The sequence below is a fragment of the Platalea leucorodia genome (genome assembly GCF_965183815.1).
Source record: "Platalea leucorodia genome assembly, chromosome: 3".
In the NCBI taxonomy this organism is placed as follows: domain Eukaryota; kingdom Metazoa; phylum Chordata; class Aves; order Pelecaniformes; family Threskiornithidae; genus Platalea; species Platalea leucorodia.
In genome coordinates this window covers 10,880,169-10,899,723 of record NC_138825.1, presented here as the reverse complement: position 1 = coordinate 10,899,723, position 19,555 = coordinate 10,880,169, and the positions used below count along the sequence as shown (strand labels likewise).

Genomic DNA, 19,555 nt, shown 5'->3' with positions numbered 1-19,555 from the left:
AATGAATTATACCAACAAGCACATCTCTAATAGAAAGCACATCACTTTATTGTGAAGGTCTCAAGTGGAAGAGTTCAACTTAACCATGACAATACTTCATGTATTACAATTGCCTGTTGATTGATGCAACTATGTTGAAGAAAGCTGTTAGCCAAAGTCATCCCCCCCCCAAAAAAATCAGAGGATATTTGCACCAATTTTAGTTTATACCTCACAACATATCTAGGCTATATTTTTACTATCACAGGGTGTATTTACTACTAGGGGAATGTTACATGGTCTTTCAAACATGAGACTATTTACAGAATAGGCTGAACATTTGAGTTTAGATAAAGCTGAACAATTTTACATGTATAGGAAGTGTTATAGGCTAGCTTTCCTGTGGCTTTTTAGCTAGACATCAGGCACTAATGATTTGATTAGCTCTGTACAAAGAATCACACACTGTCCAAAACCTCCTGGCTGCTGGTTAGTTCCAAATTGTTTGAGATAGATAGCGCCTACTTTGAGCAACAGTGGGGCCTTACTGGCCCCGTTTCATCCCTCTGAGGCCTCTACGCATAACAGAATAGAAGCTAAGCTGTTGCACTAAGAGTATTGATTAAAAGAGGATGGAATTAACAGTATATAGAAAAAGACATAATATACTGGTAGAAAGTTATACCACCTCAAGTCATTCATGTTGGGAAACACCGTTCTCTCCCCTACTACACATAGCGGACATGAATTCCCTACATCGAGTCCTTGAGCAATAAATTAAGTTCCAAGACTAAGTTAGGGACCTGTTGTACATTCAGAGTGCATTATGCCTCCGTGAACGTTGGCTGGGCGTTTCTGGTACAGCGTACGTGCCTTAAGCACCATGACAACTCAGGCTTTTGGGCCATAGTCACTAGTCTGAGTTGCAGGGAAGGTCTCTGGTCTACTACAAGGTCTGAGCGCCATGGCTGCACACAGATATGTTTTGTGCACAATGCAAGCCTGATTTCCCCCTTAGCCATACAAATTAAGACAATATTTATCACCATACAGTTTGATATTACTTCCAATAAGTACAATATTTATTAAACATTTCTTCAGTTTTGTTACATATTGTGCAACAAATTACAATATTCTGCAGCCACAAATTATATGCAGAGTATGAAGAAACTATTAATCAGATAGTGTGATCTTTCCATTTATAATTCTACAAGAAGGAACTAGCAAATCGGATCTTACATGTATCTTACTAAATTTTATGCATGGAAAGTGACAGACACTGTTGTGCTGTTCGATACAAAATGGCTAAACTTCATCTTCAGAAGACTAAACCTGACATCTAAACATGCCAATAGAAACATCAAAACAAAAATACATCCTAACCAACCACAGGAAACAGTCTGGTATCAGGAAAAGCAACAAGGATTACACATTTATAAACCAGCACACAAAGGTTTAAAACAGTTCTGAAAATGAAGTTAGCTGTCTTGAGCCAAGGGAATAAAAAAAGTCAGTATTGACCATTTACAATCTCTGACCTTTGTGGAGACGGTAAGAATCTGTTGTAGTGCAGCTACATACAGTACAATTCAGGCAATTTTTTTTTTTTCACTTGGGTTCAGATTGCAAATTCATTGTTGTGAGACAAAAGGGGGGAGGCAAGTTTTAGCAGCAACCTCCACTAGACTGCTTGACTGGAGTGCTCTGAATTTTAACATTGGACTTCTCTGCACCACCAGCTGTCGCTCCCGGACCCATTCGTTTTTTAATCTCAGCAGCCATGGTCATGAAAGACTGTTCTACATTTGTGGCATTCTTTGCACTGGTTTCCAAAAATGGAATTCCAAGAGAATCTGCAAATTCCTGCAAATCAAGAAACAGTGAACAGTAAGCTCATGCACCGATTCATACCTCACCTTGTTTCCCGGTGCACTTCTGGATAAGCCACCAGTTCCTAGCCCACCGCCCCGCTCCCAAACCCCAGCCCGGGGATGACTTGCACTGCAAGGGGTCATTAAACTGCTGGCATTTACGGCACCTTGGAATTTGTGTACGAGGACACTTCCCTCCACCAGAATTTACTCAAGTGCATTAGGATCCAGGCTAGGTGCTCAACCAAAGCCAACACACATCGATACCAACATACCTTTGCTGTTGTATAGTCTACTACTTTCTTTGTGGTCAGATCACATTTGTTCCCCACCAACAACTTGTTGACGTTTTCACTGGCATAACGGTCTATCTCCTGCAGCCACTGTTTTACATTATTGAAAGACTCCTAGGAGATAAGAGAACTGTAAGCAAGACCCTTAACCCAAAGCACAGTTCAGCCCTATGCAGTCATGACTGGGAAAGACTACGAAGCCGTGTACCTAACTTACCAATGTCATTCACATCCACGAGAGAGCGAACTCTCTACTTTAATGCTACAGTACTCCCCCTGACTGCCTCGGGACAGGGGAGTCACCACAGGCTCTGCACAGCTCCTCAGCCCATGCTCCAAGCCCCACACAATCAGCCCTTCCCCCCCTTGCTGCACTCCCTCCCCATTATCTTTCCCTGCTCTGTATCTTGAATAGTCAACAACTTCTACCATCTGGGACTCTTCCTCCTCCTCCTGTAGCAGAGATAAAAGACCCAGCACACAGCTGAAAACAGAAGAATCCCAGGCATTTACAAAGCACCAGGTATTAGGTGCAAACCGTGTTGTTGTAGAGATACCAGAACAACCTTTGACTCCAGAAATGCAGAACTGCCACGCTGAACTGATATTCAAGTCACCAACTGAACCCAATCGTTCTTTTTCTATTAATTTGGGAAACTCTACACTTCCTAAGAGCCTTTCAAACAGGACAACTGCACCAGTAATCTTCAGAGATTCTTTCACAGAAAACACTGGCTCGGTTGTATCCTGCACACATGCTGACGATTTTCTGTTTCAAATACCAGTTTTTACTGTAGACCAAAGTTCAAGTACATTCAGAAATCTTTCACCAACTTCCATCAGTAACTCAGACTTCCTGCTACCAAAGGCAGGGCGAGAAGTATTCACACAGAACAATCCATTACCGGCCCAGCAGGTTTTAGGTTAAGCCTAAGATACAATTGCTTTAGAGCCACAGATCCCATGCTCCTTTTATTTTGTGTTTAGCCCCAAACCAGCGACTAACACATGCATTTAGCTTGATAAACCTTAACACAGCCTGAAGAATATGGTCACTGTCTCCTTAAGAAGTGCCAAGTTGTTAAATTCCCAGTTTTATTTACTTATCAGCCCAGCATATTCCACCTGGAGAAACTCTCCAGGCACAGGTTTAACACTTACCTGATCTGTAACATCATACACAACTATGATGCCATGAGCGCCTCTATAGTAACTGGAAGTGATAGTTCGAAACCTCTCCTGCCCTGCCGTGTCCCACTACAAGACAAATAACAGGATCAGTTACTGCAATGTAGCTGTACCAATGTTACACATTAGCTCCAGAAATACAGCTCAGCTGATCAGCCATCCAACTACAAGCATGTCCAAGTCACAGCTACAGAAGCGGCTCTGAAACTGTATGCATCAAACAGGATTTGAGAAGATCAAGATATTTTAACCGAGAAGGATTACACTTCAGTAGGTACTTCTCTAGAAGCACTCATTTGTTTGGTTTCGGACAAGTGTAGTCAAGAGATCTCACTGAGGAAAACATTAGGCAGTTTTGACCCATGAAGAAGCCATGGTTCAGTGGTCAGAAGAACAAACATGAGCCAGGGCTAGAAAACCTGTTAGGAATAAGGTCAGAGAGATGTGGGTCTCTAACATGACCACTCCCTTGGTACAGGAGCTGCCACAAGGGTATTTAAAGGCAACATCCTCTTCAGAGGATGAAGTGCAACAAGTCAAACCAAGCCTGGTTCCTCCCTCCTGCTGGGAGAGTTGAGGGGGCATCGGGTGCTTGACCTCTCCCCCCACCACGACAGGAACAGCACTCACCCAAACATTTCTCTCCCTGGAGCCACACCAAGAACAGGGCTCACTCCACATTAAAAACAGTCAGACTCACAGACAGACTTCAGTAGTGGCAGCATTCCTAGCGGGCTGCTCTGGACTCAGGACAGCTACATTAGAGTCTGGAGGCTCAGGCTTAGGCTTCTGGCCATAAACTGGTCTCCCGCTCCACAACACGGCCTGGAATCCCTGAGTCATTGCCTTCAAGTCCTGAGAGCCTCCGCTTGAGCTGGGAGCAGTGGCTGACAAGGATCGTGTGACCTTGCGTACATATTACATTTCATTACACCAGTCACCCTTTTAGAGTGCTTCAAGATTAGAGGAAAGAACTGCCAAGTCTCTTCCCCTGCTTATTCCAAGGGAAAGGCCAAACACATCACCAGAAAACACTGCCCAGTGCTAAGGCAGACAGGCCAGTTACAAGCATTTGTGTCAGTTTTTCCATTCAGGTCAACAAAAGCAGAGTTTCCAGCACCAGAGAGTGCAGCAGCCTGCTATTAACAGCTGCTGTGGAATTCAGGCCTCGTGGACAACTGTGTGATTCTTGCACTTAGACAAATCCTTGCTAAATACTGCAGAACGACACCAGTTTTGGTATGAGAGCACTCCAGCACAGGATTCTACCCTTCAGCTCACCGCACCTTTTAAATACTTAAGCTTTCTTTTCTTCCCAGGAAAATAAATTTCTAACAGGTCATTTCCTCTTTCAGGCAGGCAGCCGGGATACACATCCTTCTTTAAGGACAGGTCATGGGAAGCCTTGTAATCTTGTAAAAACTGCCTAATCTCTTGTAGCAGGGAAGATATCGCTTATATTTTAATGATTAAAGTACAAAGATAACTACCAATAATTCTGTGCTTCAACAGATTAAAGTACCCAGGAGTTGAGAAATACTACTTACTATCTGAAGCTTGATTGTTTTCCCATCTAGTTCTATAGTTCTGATTTTGAAGTCCACACCAATCGTGCTGATGTAACTTTCTGTGTATGTGTCATCCTAGGAGAAAGAGTGAACATAAGTCAAGCCAGCTGCACCTCTTCTGCAGTCACCTACCTTATGATGCAACAGGCAGACAAAGGTACTTAATTCCCTAGCAAAAACAGCCTGATTATTCATGGCAAAGTCCAGTAGGTAGCTAGGCATTTTCACCAAGTTATTTACTTCTCAAAAATTCTGCAAAGTTTTTTTAAAAGCACCTCAAACAACAAGATTTATATTCAAAAAACTAGTCAAAAAGCCTCTTTTCTGGAAATCCTGTAGTGTTAAGTCCTTTTGAACTGTAGTTTAAAAAACAGTCTTTGCTCATGTTGGCAGGTTGAAGAGCTACTTAGAATAATCATTACGGTCATTAAAATGCCTCAAATATTTATTTTCCTTTGATGGTTTTTCATCTGTATTACACAGCAGCTACCTACAAGTCAGAGGCTTTGCCTCAGTCACACTCCACATCTGAATTTCAGATCCTCTGCTGCCACAGCTGGTTGCTAAGGCAGTTTAGAGTTACAGCTTGGGTACTTGTCTTAAGCCCTCTGCTCTGCAGTCTGTAAATACAGGAAGGAAAACACAGCACTGGTTTAGCAGCCCGCACGGACCTGCCTGCGGAGCCTCCAGCAGGCCTTAAGGCACACAGGAAGCGCTGGATCAGTCTTTCCTACCTCCTAGTGCTTGTTAGCTTGCCAGCATGAAGGAAGTTTCTATTCCCAAAGTACCAGTAGGATAGAACTTCATGTAAAATATACCACAAAAGGCTTTATGCAACCAACAGCTATCACAAAAGCAAGGGATTTCTTTGGGTTGTGAATGGAAGACACTTTAGGTAATACATCTGTCTGAGGGAACACATGCAAGTAAGAATAAAGCGTTAAGCCTTTTAGAGTGACATGACATTTATTTCCTTAACATTTCCATACTCAAAAGGGTATGTTTGAAAAGCCTGATGCCATTTAACCTACAGCAGGAAGAACACAGGTAAGCGAATGCTGCAGTAATTCCTTATGTCAGGGTAAAATAGCTTAGTTAGAACGTCAAATTTCTAAAGGAAAAAAGCTACTTAGTTGAAGAATCACCAGATAACTGAACATAAACTTAAGCTGGCTATCAAAAAAGAAAAGATTATTCACATGAAGCCAAAATTAATTCAAAAGTCTCTGCAAGAGAAGCAGGCTAGACTGATCTGGCAGTACTGCTCCAGCCTTGGTGTCACTTCCAATCCGCTGCCTCCAGTTCTGTGACCATCTAGAGTTCATACTTGTGTCAGCACCTCCCTCTCCTAATACTGCACAAACAGTGGCTGTAATAGCTTTAACCTAGGTGATGCTACATGTACACACCAGACCCCCATTGCATATTAATAACGTGAACCACCACAGGCTCTTGCCAGCGGTGCCTAGCGCAATTGTACAGGCTGCGAAACTGCTGCCATCGTCTTGCAGTAGTATCAAACTCTAGTTTAGAAACTAAGGCCCCATATTCTCCCTTCCTTCCTCCAGCTTTTTCTACTCGGAGCTGTCAAACCCATTTTAACTTTTCCTGTTGACAGGAAAACTAGAGCTTCTTGCATCAAATTTCAGCCACAAGAGCCCACCAGCAATTTTAACATTTCTTATACAGTCATTCACTAAAGGAAGCATAAGGCCCTATTATTCCTAGAGTATTATTTAAATTACTTCTCCCTCTGGCTAAGCAATTGGTAGGCCTTTTCAATGAAGATATCAGACTTCATCTGGCTGAAAATATTCACATCAAGTAGTAACTGATCAAGGTCTTGCCCTGACACATTTGTCCTCTTAATGCCTGAAGGCACACACCCCAGAATTCAAGTATGTTCCTCCATCTTCACTGTTCTACCGCTAGCGTAATGATGGAAGTTAAATTAAGATATCTTGTTCTCAAGTAACAGGAAAATGAGAAACTTAACTGGACATATTCTTGATATTATTTCTTTCTGTATTACTCAAACAAATATACCAGCTAGAAACAAATGCAGAAGACAGGAAGGTTTTGCAATGTTTTAATTATTCCTTGGCATACCAGACCTGACAGATATCAGTCCTTTCAAATAGTTCTTGTAGCAGAGAAGTTCTTGCTAAGTACCTGGGAGCTTTTTTACATAAAGTTTTCAAGCATGATCACTTACTGCAAACCTAAGTAGAAGGCAAGATTTCCCAACACCGGAGTCTCCAATCAGAAGTAGCTTGAATAAATAGTCACTGCAGAAGGAAAAAAAATTAAGTCACTTAATGAAAAACACTATCAAGAACCAAGTTCCTTATAGCTAGGCATATTATGATGTTTGAGAAGGGTAAATTAATTCACTACTAGGGAAGTCACCTACAACTCCAAGCTTCTCTATCCAGTTTAGACACTCCCACAATTTACCTAATTTACTTAGTAAGGTACAGGTGAGGTAGGTGGTCAGAACACAGTGGTTTTGTGTAGAACTGTGCTTTCCTAGGAATTTACTCTGGGGATATTGGTGTGACTATCACCAAGACTAACGCAGTCCTACTTCAGCCCTTTGTGGTCTAGCTAAGATTAAAATCATGCTTCACAATTAAGTACAAGCCTCATTGTTTGGTTGAGTGACTCAAGTAAGATGCAGATGGTAGTAATAGCCTGCTGTCCACCAGAGCCATTATCTTCGGATCATCTTTGAAGTCAAAGGCTTGGTTCCACTGCCCAGCTTCACAAATACCACGTAGCAGGCCAAAAGCAGCCAGTTCTTTCCTCAGCTTAAGTTACCCAAATTTAAGTTCCAGCAGAATCAACAGCACAATATGCAATTTAAATATACAAACTATGAACACCAAGTTTAGTGGCCTGCTAAAGCAAAAATGAACATCCACCTTCCACAATAGACTATTAACAGCTGACACCAGCCACATACTCCACTTGCCTTTCAGGAATGAAAATAAAGCTAAAGCCATTGCCAGATGAGGATACATTCATTCTCTAGAGGATGTCAGGTGTGATATTAGTAATTCTCAAGTTGCATTGGAAGAGGTGACAATTCTTTTTTTGCTTAATGTCGAGTCCTCCCAACATGAGGGAACAAGCACAGTATCATCAATGACCAACCTAGTCTTATACTTCAGAGTAGTGAAGAATTTACTGTTGGCAAAACATTAGATTTTGTGTTAGTCATAAGACTAATGGGGCAGTTTAATACTAGAGATGAAGCAGCAGAGAAAAAGCAACAACCCACCACTTAGACAAGTTATTTTGCTTTGTAAGTACCAGACTAACCCATTCTAGGTTTACAGCTCTTCAGCACTGTAGTGTCCAGGATTAAGTCCTGTTCTCACCTAACCACAAGAGTTTACAACAGATGTATTTCTATGCACGCTTAACCAAACTGAGAAGATAAAGTGTATGCAAATGCCTGAAGTCAACTGTCCCCACCTATTATTCCCCAACATCGCCATTGACTCTAGCTGGCAGGAATCCAGCCAGGAAACTGCATCCATCCCCAGCTGATAACAGCCAAGCAGATGGTCAACTGCTCAGCTTTTCACCACTGCTCTGCTCAAGTGCCCAAGTGACCATCATCTCAGCTGGTCCCAGGCTGCAAGAACATGCTCAACTGAAACCTTCAGAGGTTTCCACAGCACTTCTCTCAAGGCTAGAGAGAAGTCAGAAGTGGTAAATGTAGCAACTAATAAGTTGATCCTTAAAAGTGCAACCTTCCCCCATAGTGTAAAGCTAAAAGCACTCAAGGTCATTTAAAAAAAAATCAAAATCAAAAGGGTATCTAGCAGTTTATGGTCACAGAACTCACTACTCCACCTGTTCAAGACATGTACTTATACAAGACAAGATGGTTTTAGTAGAATGACAGTTACTAACCCAAACTGTTCAGGGGAGATAAGTTACATTACATCACAACCCACATATCTTAACAGCTTCAAGATAGCCAAAGCACTATTACTGACCAGAAGCATTATTACCGCTCATACTCTTACACTGGTGATGACAGACAAAATACATCTTTCTTGAAGCCTGCGCCTGCCCTGCACAACCTGGAGTCCTGAGCACTGCCACCCTGTGCACTTCAAAAAAACCCCACCAATTTCATGTTTCCTGTGGCTCCACTTGCAGAAACTCCACCACAGCCACACTGACAAGCTGGTGGTTGAGGATGCACAGTTGTGCCTTGTCACAAAAGATGTGTTTTAAGTGTTTTAAGATCACTGAAGTGGGGCTGTATTGACCAGCCCAGCTCTGCTGCCTCTCCACCACCACCATCACCCAGGAACTCAGGCAAGGGGCTACCCGATAGCGACTGTAGCAAGAAACATCTAAAACTTCTTAATCCCCACTGATAGTTGAGTTCCCTGAGAGCAGCAGAGAAACTCAATGGAATCTGGAGACCAAGGCAAGGTAAAACAGCTCCGAGACCTGGTCCACTGTTCAACCTATTCCTCCTTCCCCAGGATTATGCATAAACTGAAGCCACAATTACCTCAGCCTTCAAACAGCTCCTTCCTACTTCAGCAGGAAGTTTTGGTTGTTCCGTTCTCTGCAAAACCAGAATTTTCAGCAATACTGAAGTTAAATTAGTGCTTACAGTAAGCACTAATACACTTGAAAGTATTAGAGCTTGCAGCATGTTATAATCCCCTTAAGAATGGTAACACATGAATATTACCACTATATTGTCTTCACTAAAATGAGTGGGGAAAAAATAATTCCTTCCTGGTGTAGGTAAGGCTTCAGCTATGAGTCTGAAGATCCACTTAAGAGCCTCCCCTTGCCTCCAAGGGGAATTCAGGTCCTCCCAGCCCCCAAACATCAAGTAACTTGTCTTCCTCTTATTCTTTGTGCTAAGAGCAGCTCCCAACCAGATCTGCTCTGCTATTAAGTCTTTTACTGTTCACAAGCAAACAAGAACAATAATGGTTTATACACAGTGCTCCTGTTCAGTTAAAGCAACAAGAACCCAGGAGCCTTAAATACTGGTTTTGACATCTTTGCTATTAAGACCTTACCTCGCTTTGGGCTTCAGAATTTCGAGAATAAGGGACAACCACACGCTCATACAGGGACTTAAGCCACCTGCCTTACCCCTACCAAAACCAGGGCCAGCCAGGGTGCCACATGGCTGGAAACAGCCTTTACCAAGTTAGCTCTGTCTCTGACCCTAGAAACGGGTGTTGTGTCAGAAAAAACAACTTTGGCCAGATAAGCAAGACTGACGCTTAGACTTGCATCAATTCAGAGATAATTTAAGTAGAACCTTGCTACTTAGGTTTTTAAAAATTAGAATTATTCCATATTCCAATGTTACAGTGTCTTCCTTTCTAGGCACAGTTGCTTTAGGACCTTTTAAAATACAGCAGGTACCTCTATAAGGGCCCTGAGAACCAAATGTGCAGTCTCTTACACACGGTGTGATGCTAGAGACAGCTCTCAGGGTACAGCAACAGTTTAAGTCAAATAAAAATGAAACAAGCTACAAGAACTTGCAGAAATCTATTTCTAGACTGAACTACACTGACAGAATATTTGTGTTAACAGGTTCAAGTGTTGCAATGTGTCCGACAAGCCATGCAGGTTAATGTTGGTATTTGCTCCTGAAGAGCACCACAACCATTTCTGAAGCCACCAAGTTTTGCTCTTCAAACTTGAAGACTTAACTCATCAGCTCTTCCAGTTTAGGGAGCCTTCATAAAGCAGGCTGAGCTATGCAGCGTAGTCTTCTCCACACTACTTGGAGATAACATGAATTCAGATTTATCATTCAACTATTTCTCACCATTTATATAAGCAAGTCATACTTGGCACCCGTAAGAGAGAGCACACGGGAGGAATATGTGCAGCAAGGCAGGTAGGTACTGTCAGTACAAGCAAGGCTTTCAAATCCTCCCCATCAGGAAGAGGATACTGTAACTTCCTCTTGCCAAAGAGATTAAGGATAGCTAGGCTAAATTTAATTGCCTCTTGCAAAAAAGGCACCTCCAAAACAACCGTGAAATTTCTCAGCAGAGAGCAGCATCCTCCTGTTACACACATTCTCCATGCAACAGGCAGCAAGTTCAGCAGAAGACCGGGATGTCAAGTTGAGGACAGACCTGGCCAAAGCTGCATGGAACAAGGGACCCGTGGGCCTCCAAGACAGTTGTTTATACAGGTAGACATGTGGGGATTTTTTAAATGCCAGGAAGGTTTTAGGCTAAAACAGACAAGACTAGGTAGTCATCAGTCTCCAACAAGGAACTGCTGGAATCAGCTTTAATCACTGATGTCAGCTGGAAGTTTACTGTAAACATGTACTCACAGCAGCCTCAAATCCCCAGTCTTTGTTCTGCCACCCAAGAAATTCTGAAGAGGAGCATGACTGCCACTCCGATTACACACTGCTTGTGCAAGTAAACAGAATCCAGAAGGCATAATGCTACTTTGCATCGCAGATTGCTGTTCAGAAAGGTTGAAACACAAATGATTTCAGATGATTCCAGCAAGCCAGAAGCTGACACTCAATTGTCATCTACTGACCACTACCACACAAGACTGAAAACCCCCCCACAGGTATCTGCTAACACTTCTGAAGAATGCAAAAAACCAGATTTACTCCAAAAGGCACTTCATTTCCTTGTCTCCCCTTGAAGACGGTATCTAGGACAAGATCCAGACACTATAGAGCATTGATCAAGATTAATTCCTGATACCACTTGGCTGTTAGATAGTTCACCCACCAGTGTGTTTACGCTAGTCAGCCTACTACACGCAAGTCGCAAAAGGGGTAGGAAATGCCGAAACCTGACATGATCTAGTCACAACAGAGTCAATATTGACATTTTGCTCATTTAAACACCACAGGAGGGGGAGGAACACAGAAGGAATACATCCCAGTGCTAGGTGGGCAGGTGTTTTGAGAATTTAGCTTCCAAACACTAGGACTAATCCATCCCTCTTCAGCTCCTTCACTCAAATGAAGGAGCACACTAACTAGTCCACTGGGCTGTCCCACAGCCCTGAAATTTCAAGGAAGCTCTCAGAAGCACACACATCCCCTTCAAACCTTTGCACCAGCAGCTTCCAATCCGATAACTTTAATAGGAAAATTGAAGGAGGCAGGGCTTTTTATTAATAAAACTTTAACTAGCTATCCCACTGACCTCAGAGTTCTGGCATGCCCAGGAGAGAGAATTTGGGGCTACAGCCTGATCTGAAGCTGTGATAAGGAAGTGAGGATCTATTAGATTATAGGCCAGGCACTTCTAAAAGGACAAATGGACATCTGTACCTGTATCCATTACAGGTAACTAGAAGAAATAATGTCATAATCCCATAAGTCTTATTCCTGGTCTAACATTGATCCAAGTATACATATTACAGTGACAGATATTTTCTGTCCATCTCACCACACCCTTCCCATCTCCTATCCTCATCCTGCAGACACAACCCTGCCAGGAAGTGGCAATTTAATACTACAAATTAGTCTTAAACTACAGCTTTTTCTTCTTTGCTTCACTTTCAAGAACTCAGCTGTCCTCATGAGCAGGAATGAGCACTTTTCACTGACAATCAGTCTCCCTCAAAACATTTTCCCCATCTTCATAGCAGCATTCAGTATCTCATTGCAGGGAACTACTCTCTGCATCAGAGCCTAGAAAGCTGAGTGGCTTCAGTAAAGGCAAAAAAAAACTATGGAAAAAGCCCCCTTCAACCTGTTTCTGCACAGTGGCAGTGTCCTGACACTTTGCAGACAGTTTTTCACTACAAAACCCACCAGTCTGCAAGGTAAATTTGAGTTTAACTCTGAGAGTCATTACGACCACAGAGGCACCAACAATTTGTTGATCTCCCACCCACTGACTACCTCCAGCTACTGCTTTGGCATTTTCCAAAGCCACACAAGCACACTTGTTATGTAATCTTGCCAAGATGTAACCCGAGTTCCTGGCCATACCTCTTAGTTTTCACCAACTCCCTCACACCAGCTGATGACTACTTTGCCTTCTACTATTTGTTCTTCAGGTGATTTTAATGGGCCTGGAGAGCTTGCAACCATGCTGCCATAAGCAGAGGGCACAAAAGCCATGACCATACAAGTCGGCAGCCTCAGCTGTGTGGAAAAGCATGCTTTGAGGACAAAAGTTGTTAGAGGTGTCATCCATGACCAGAGACAATCTAGAGCAGTAATATCATACCACACGTGCACTTCAATACCATAACCGCTTCAGTTACATTAGAGTGGCTTCATCACCCCAAACTGGAGTGCCAGCAAAGCCAGCGTCAGTGGAAGAATCCTAAAAACACTTTTTAACACTAAAGTATTGAGAGTGCAGCAGCTGGTTTTTAAAGTGCTTTTTAAACTAATCCCAAGTCTCTCCTCTTATTCACTCCAAAAAGCCATGAGCAAAACGAGGTTTATTGTCCCTGACATCCTGGTGGGCAAGCCACTGCTCTTGCAGTTGCCAGGATACAGACAACTACGGACCAGCGAGCTCAGACATCCTCACTCCCAAGCCGGCCGCTGAGAGAAAAAGGCCATGCTCGCACAAGGAGGTACAACGACCCTCCAAAAAAAACCCAAAACTGTGCCATCACCAGGTTTTCTAGGCAAGTGCTATTTCAGCTCAAGACAGCCCCAAGAGCATTTCATTATCAAGTCACAGCGTTGCAAAATCTACATAGGCAAGAAGTGTTTTGCAAGAGCCATGTGACACACACATGACTTGCAGCTAAAGTGAAGGGTGGACCTCTGACTACTAAGCTGCCAGCAGCAACCGGCCAGGAAGATCGGCTTTCACAAAGAGCTGGGTTTCCCCCCCCTCACTTGCGGGAGCCCGGCCTCCCAGGCGTATTTCCGAGGTCGGGAAAAAAAACCCACCGTCACCTGCGCCCATACGTACTCACTTCGCCGGCGCTGCCGGGGAGGGAGGCGGCGGGATGCCGAAGCCACCCGGATCACCGGGCCCATCGCGCCGGTTTACAGCGGGGACATCATTAACTTTTCGCGGCCCGCCGTGCGGCTGCTCCCCCCCCCCCCCCCGCCCCGGCGGCCGTAACCCAACCCCCCGGGGAGGGCACCAGCAGGCCCACCGCCCGCCCTCCGCCGCCGCCCGGCTCCCTCGGTGGCCGGGGATAGGCGAGGGGCCGCCGGAGGCCCCCAGGCCCGGCCCTTCCCTCCCACCCCCACCCCCCCGCCAGGCCCGGCGGCGGCCTTCCGCCCCCGCCCCCCCCCCCCCCCGCGGGGCCTGCCGATGGCGGCCCCCCCGGCGCGGGGCAGCGGGGCCCGGCGCCGCGGCGAGGCGCCCCCCCGGCCCGCACTCACTATTCGGGATTCATGCTGGACATGTCCGTGGGGCCCGCGGCCCGAGGGACGGCGAGCGCGCTCTGAGGGGGGGCGGTCGCGGCCTGGCACCTCCCGCCGCCGAGGCGGGCGCTCCGCGGATGCAGGCGTCCAACGGCTCCCGCCTTCGCCCGGCGCTCGGCTCGGCCTGCCCCTCCGCCGGCGCCCTGCCCGCTCCGCGGCCTCCGCGCTCGCTCCTCAGCCCAAAATGGCTGCCAGAGCCCAACCAGGAAACGGGGCGGCCTCTCGCCGAGCAGCGCTTACATGGCCGGGGGGCGGCGGCGGGGCATGCCGGGAAAGCGAGTCCGCGCCGCCGCCGCCGACCCGCGCCGCCGGGCGGCCGCGCCCTCGGCCGAGGGACTCGCTTTCCCGGCGGCCCCTGCGACGGCGCCGGCGCATGCGCCCGGGCCGGCCTTTCTTCCCTCGGCCCCGTCGGCTCGGCGCGGCGGTCGGCGCTGCCGATTGGCCGGGGAGGAGCCGGCTCGAGGTGACGTCGGCGGGAAGACGTGGCAGCTCGGACGAGTCACCGCGCGGGCAGGGCGGGGGGCGTGGCCTCGCCGGGCGGGGCGGGGCGGGGCAGGGCGCCCCCCGGCGGCGGGGAGCGGGCGGGCAGGGGTCGGCGGCGGCGGGGCCGGGCCCCCGGGCGGCGGGGAAGGCGCCTCCCCGGCCGTGAGGTGCCGCGGCCGGGCCTCCCTCCCGCTTGGAAACGATCCCCCCCCTCCCCCCCCCCCCCCCCCGGTACGGCCCAGCCAGAGCTTTATTTTTCCCGTTGGTGCCATTTCCCCCGCTCGGCGGTGCCGAGCCCCGCCCGCGGCTGCCGGTGCCCGGCACCCACCGCGTTTCCCAGCGTCCCACCAGGGCCCGCGGGCCGGTGGGCTCGGTCGGAGGGACGAGGCCCGAGCGGGGAGAGGGTGATGAACATTTCACGCGGGCAGGCCTGCGACCCAGGCCGGGCGGGAAGAGGGAGGCGGCGGCGGCGGAGAGCCCCGCTCTGCCGGTTATTTTACCGCTTACCTCGTGAGGGGTAAAAATGGAGGCATCGTAATAGAGTAGGAACAACAGGGGTGGCCGGCAGCACCGCGGCGTCTGTAGCGGCACAGGGTGTCTGTAGGAGTTAAGACCTCTTTTCTCCACATGCGTTAATAACTAACAATCCCTTTTTGGCTGCCATTGCATCTTTTATCAAAAGCGTTTTATGAGAATTAATTAGACACATTTCATAACATTCTTTGGGCACAGTAAATATTACTACGCTCATTTTACTGCTGGGAAACAGGAGGGGAGAGATTGTCACACGCCCGGGATCTCAGGGCAAGCGACTTGTCAAAGCTGGAAGAATTCACAATATAGGAGCCTAGTTTTCTGGTCAACCACTTACAACTCGATATTCAGTAAGAAATTGTTTTATCGCTGGTGTTTTTAGTTGTTTATGCGTTCCGATTTGTTCCTCACAAAGTCCTAGCCTTTTCAACGCCATCAGAAAGAGCGCATCGCTGCAACGCTATACATCATTCTAGACTTGTACATCGAGCGCTGCTAAACCTTCCAAGTCTTAACAGCTCCTCGTAATCAGCTCGGGAATTTAAATCCCCACTAAATACATATTATCTGACATTATTTCATTACAAAGGGCATAGTATAATACATGGACCAAAGTTTATCTTCCAACTGGCTCAAAGGACAGGTGGAACAATCTGCAAAGGGATTGCAAGATGACTGAAACGTCCTGTGCAGGGAAGTGTGTGTAGGGCTTCGTCTTCATGTGGCAAGCTGGGAAGCATTACTGCAGCCCTCTAGATGTTAATCTGCTCACGTGCTGACTTCCACCAAGCTGCAAGTCACCAGCCACGCAAGTACACTGAGGGGCTACTGAAATAACTGACGTGGACGGGAGTCTTTCCATCGGACAGCAACGGCGCAGAGCTGAATCTCCAGAGGAACTGAAATTGCACAGTCTTGTCCTTTTTTCACCCCACAATAAGATAACGAAAAGTCACTCACGCTCCATGTGTCTTCGTGGTTTTAAAATAGTTATGTTCAGTTCCTTAAAAAAAGTCAATAAACTGTGCCGACTATAATTGAAAACATTGAGCATTGGTTAAAAAAGGTTTGGGGTTTTCTTTGCTTTCTTGCATTGCTTGTTAGGTAACAATCTACAGATGAATCTACCGCAGAAATTACTGTACGTGCTGCTTCTGTGGCGGCCATCGTTGAAGATTCCACTTCCCTTTCCCTATTAGTTTGTGTCTTTGTGAAACTATACCCATTTTGCTCGATGTTTGCCATCAGAAATCCAGCGAATCCTTTGAAACTCTCTCTCCTCTCTTGTACAGCACGACTCTTGAGACACTCTGCGGAAGGTGACCAGATGTGCAGGAATATCCCAGATGACAAACTTCGTTTAGCAGACAGCACGTCATTTTCTGCTGAATACAAAAATCGGTTTTGCTGTGACATTTTTAACATTCGTGCTTTTACTTCTCTCTTCCCCAGTGAAACAAAAAGCTCCAGCCACCCCAATTCCTTATTCTGTTGTGAGGAATAATGCTTACAGGCCACAGTAAATAGGGCTCTGCCACATACGGCGCTGCATAAATTTAGCCAGTGAAGTCAGAGCAGACATAGGGACAAACCAACACCAGCACTAGCTAACTATGAAAGCCGCAAATTAGATTTACTTCTGAAGTAGGGTACAGGTTAATAAGAGTGTGGGATGCTGTTTCATCTCAGAGAAATAATAGCTTCCGTGTCTGAGAAGGGCATATTTGATCTGTGTGACTGAACCAGCAGCGTGGCAGGCGTAGCAACCCATGGCTCCAGGCTGGGTGTAAGGGCAATGTGAAAAGTGGGTCTACTTCAGCTCTGCAGGGAGGCGCAGGGAGGGCTTTCTGCTGCCCATGTTGCAGGCTGAGGTCATCTGCTGCTGTGATGTCATCCGCAGCTGAGGGTCTGCACGTGTACCCGTTTCACTGGATGAACAGACTCGGGACCCCTGCCTGGTTTCTAGCTGGGGTCAGAGTGATGATTTATAACCCGTGTATCACATTCTGTCCTGTTCCTCCTCCTTCCTTCGGTGGGCATTCATAGTTTGTCCTGAACACCACGAACCACAGGACGGTCAGAGAGGCCTCGCTTGTCCCTCGCTAATAGGAGCGTAATGCAAGGAGCAATATCAGATGCCAGTTAGGGAACATTATTCATATACCTTCAGGGCTGAATTCTGCCTGTGCCAATAAAGGCTGATTTTATCCTGTTAGTGAAATGAGCTGCAGAATTTTCTTTGGCTTGGGCTACAGCGCGCTACCAGAGCAGCCTAGGAAAAGCCGTGAGCACAGATTACCTTGAACTGTAATCACCCTCCCCAGTCCTGTCCACCCCGGGGCAGTATCCTGACCCACTAACTTGTGTTTTTGAGCTTGAACTCTGCTGGTTCCTGGTTCCATTCATCTCCTGCTCCCATCTCTCTCCTCCCTAGGCCACAAAAGGCGTGTGCCAGAGGAGGCTCTGGGAAATGAGGGGACAGGAGGACAGGGGATGGGAGGGAGAGAGAAAGCACGCTGCAGTGGCTGCAGGCAGGTGTAGAGGGGAGAGGAAGGAGGAAAAACAGCACAAATGATGGAGGAGGAACGTTACAGCTGCATGAGCTCGGGTTTTGCATTGCAGTACAGAGCCCACATGCCTGCTCTGCCACGGGGCTGTCAATGGGACCGTGAGGGTATCACCTGTGTGGATTGCAGCCTGCAGAAAGCAGCAAGCTGCATAGGATTTGTTCTACCTTCCTCTTCTGCCCTTATTTCATATGAAACGGTCAATATTTTTTTAACTGTATAACCACTCCGCACAGTCACAGGGCAAAGGAAGGTGTCAGGTCTGCTCTCTACCACTCTACCACAGTTTTTACCCTGAAAATATCTGTCTTCCCACTGTGTAACAGCTCTTGAACCAAAGGTAGGGGGAATCGGGCTTCTGACCCAGTACTGCCTGCCCATAAAGCTGTCATGTTAGCACAGCAGTGTTCAGATATCATTCGGCTCCTGCCAGTGTCTCTTTCCCTAGACTATGTATAAAATCAGAAAAAAACAATTTAAGTATTTATTTCCCCTTCTGCCTTCCTATGCTCTTCCTTTCACGCCCCACTTCTCAGTGTCTGATCCATGTAGTGGGAAGCTCGCAGGCTCATAGATGCACAACAGCCACGCGGAGAAGGTCAGGTACCAGGAATGCACAACAGCGAGCTGAGACGTTGCAACTGACTCTTTTGATACCGGGAGTGCTGGGGAACAAACACTGATTTTAGCTTATCAATAGCAGCATGTCTCTCGTATCGCTCACAGCCCTCCCATGTATTTAATCTCTCTGCAGGACTTGTCAGCTACCAGTGTTTTGCTGACAATATAACCCATCCATTTCTGATGTGCTGGCAGCACACCTAAAATGGTGTTAGCAAATTCTTCTCCTTATTAAGTCTTGATTTAGGAAGTAAAGGGCAAAGGAGAAGTAAGTTGCTGATGGACCTGTGGTACTGCTGGGAGGGACAGAACCAGTGAACCCATACTCAGGTGTAGTCTCATGTCAGAAAACAAAAGTGGAGAGGAAAATGGTATTCTGGAACAGTTTATAAGAGCTGGTCCACTATTACACATTGCTTCTTACAGGAGGGAGGGGACCAGATGGTTTAATGGATCTTACCGCTCTATAAATCATCAGGAAACAGCTGATGTACAGCTCTGCCTCTCGTTTTTGCATCATACAGCCCGTGCTTTCGCATCCTACCATGAGGGGAATGGAGCCAGAGGTTTCACGTTGGTTCCAGTCACAGGCAGAAGCCAAGCAGATATGGGCAGGGTGAAGTGTCAAGAGCACTTGGTGGATGTGAAGGGATAGCAGGATGCTCGGAGAGCAGATGTCCAACCCTGGTGAGCTAAATCTCTTTTTGGAAACTCCTAGAAGGAGATCTAGCACCTTGTTCTGGCTCCTTTCTTCAGAATCCAGGCCCAGTTTACTTCAGTGCTGTTGTCAGCACGTAGGAGTTTTTGCGGCAACTGTCACCCAAATTTGAAGTAGAAAATTATTTTGAGCAGGACATGAAACACTGTAATAAGCTGGCTACCTCTTAACTTTGATATCTTTCTTTCCTTTTTACTTTACACTGTCGCCATGGTTCAGATCTTGATTTCCCAACCTTCTGCAAAACTGACAATACCACATTTTGTGTTGCACGAGTAGCCATGGAGGAAGCAGAGGGGTTTGGTAGTTGGGGCTTTTGTTTCACAAGCCTAG

General features: G+C 46.6%; 1 protein-coding gene across 3 annotated transcripts; it reads right to left on the bottom strand.

Moving 5' to 3' along the window:
* Positions 1-27: 27 nt before the first annotated feature.
* On the bottom strand, positions 28-14,498 carry RAB1A (RAB1A, member RAS oncogene family). 3 transcript variants are annotated; one of them, XM_082307916.1, is made up of 6 exons: positions 14,258-14,498; positions 7,115-7,187; positions 4,879-4,974; positions 3,305-3,400; positions 2,126-2,257; positions 28-1,842 (listed from the first exon to the last, which is right to left on the bottom strand). In XM_082307916.1, the coding sequence occupies exons 1-6, from the start codon at positions 14,278-14,280 to the stop codon at positions 1,645-1,647; spliced, it is 618 nt and encodes a 205-aa protein (XP_082164042.1). In that variant the 5' UTR covers positions 14,281-14,498; the 3' UTR covers positions 28-1,644. The 3 variants fall into 3 exon arrangements, with proteins under 3 accessions (XP_082164042.1, XP_082164041.1, XP_082164043.1); XM_082307915.1 differs by lacking the exon at positions 14,258-14,498 and adding an exon at positions 7,874-13,935; XM_082307917.1 differs by lacking the exons at positions 3,305-3,400; positions 14,258-14,498 and adding an exon at positions 7,874-13,942.
* Between the last annotated feature and the right edge of the window lie 5,057 nt (positions 14,499-19,555).

Bases quoted from the DNA above. Each gene is read 5' to 3' on its own strand.
- RAB1A (XM_082307915.1), bottom strand. From the start codon at position 7,926: ATGAATGTATCCTCATCTGGCAATGGCTTTAGCTTTATTTTCATTCCT. The intron at 7,188-7,873 runs GCAAGTGGAGTA...TTCCTTCTGCAG, and splicing joins TTTATTTTCATTCCTGAAAG to TGACTATTTATTCAAGCTAC. The intron at 2,258-3,304 runs GTAAGTGTTAAA...CTTATCTCCTAG, and splicing joins TGTATGATGTTACAGATCAG to GAGTCTTTCAATAATGTAAA.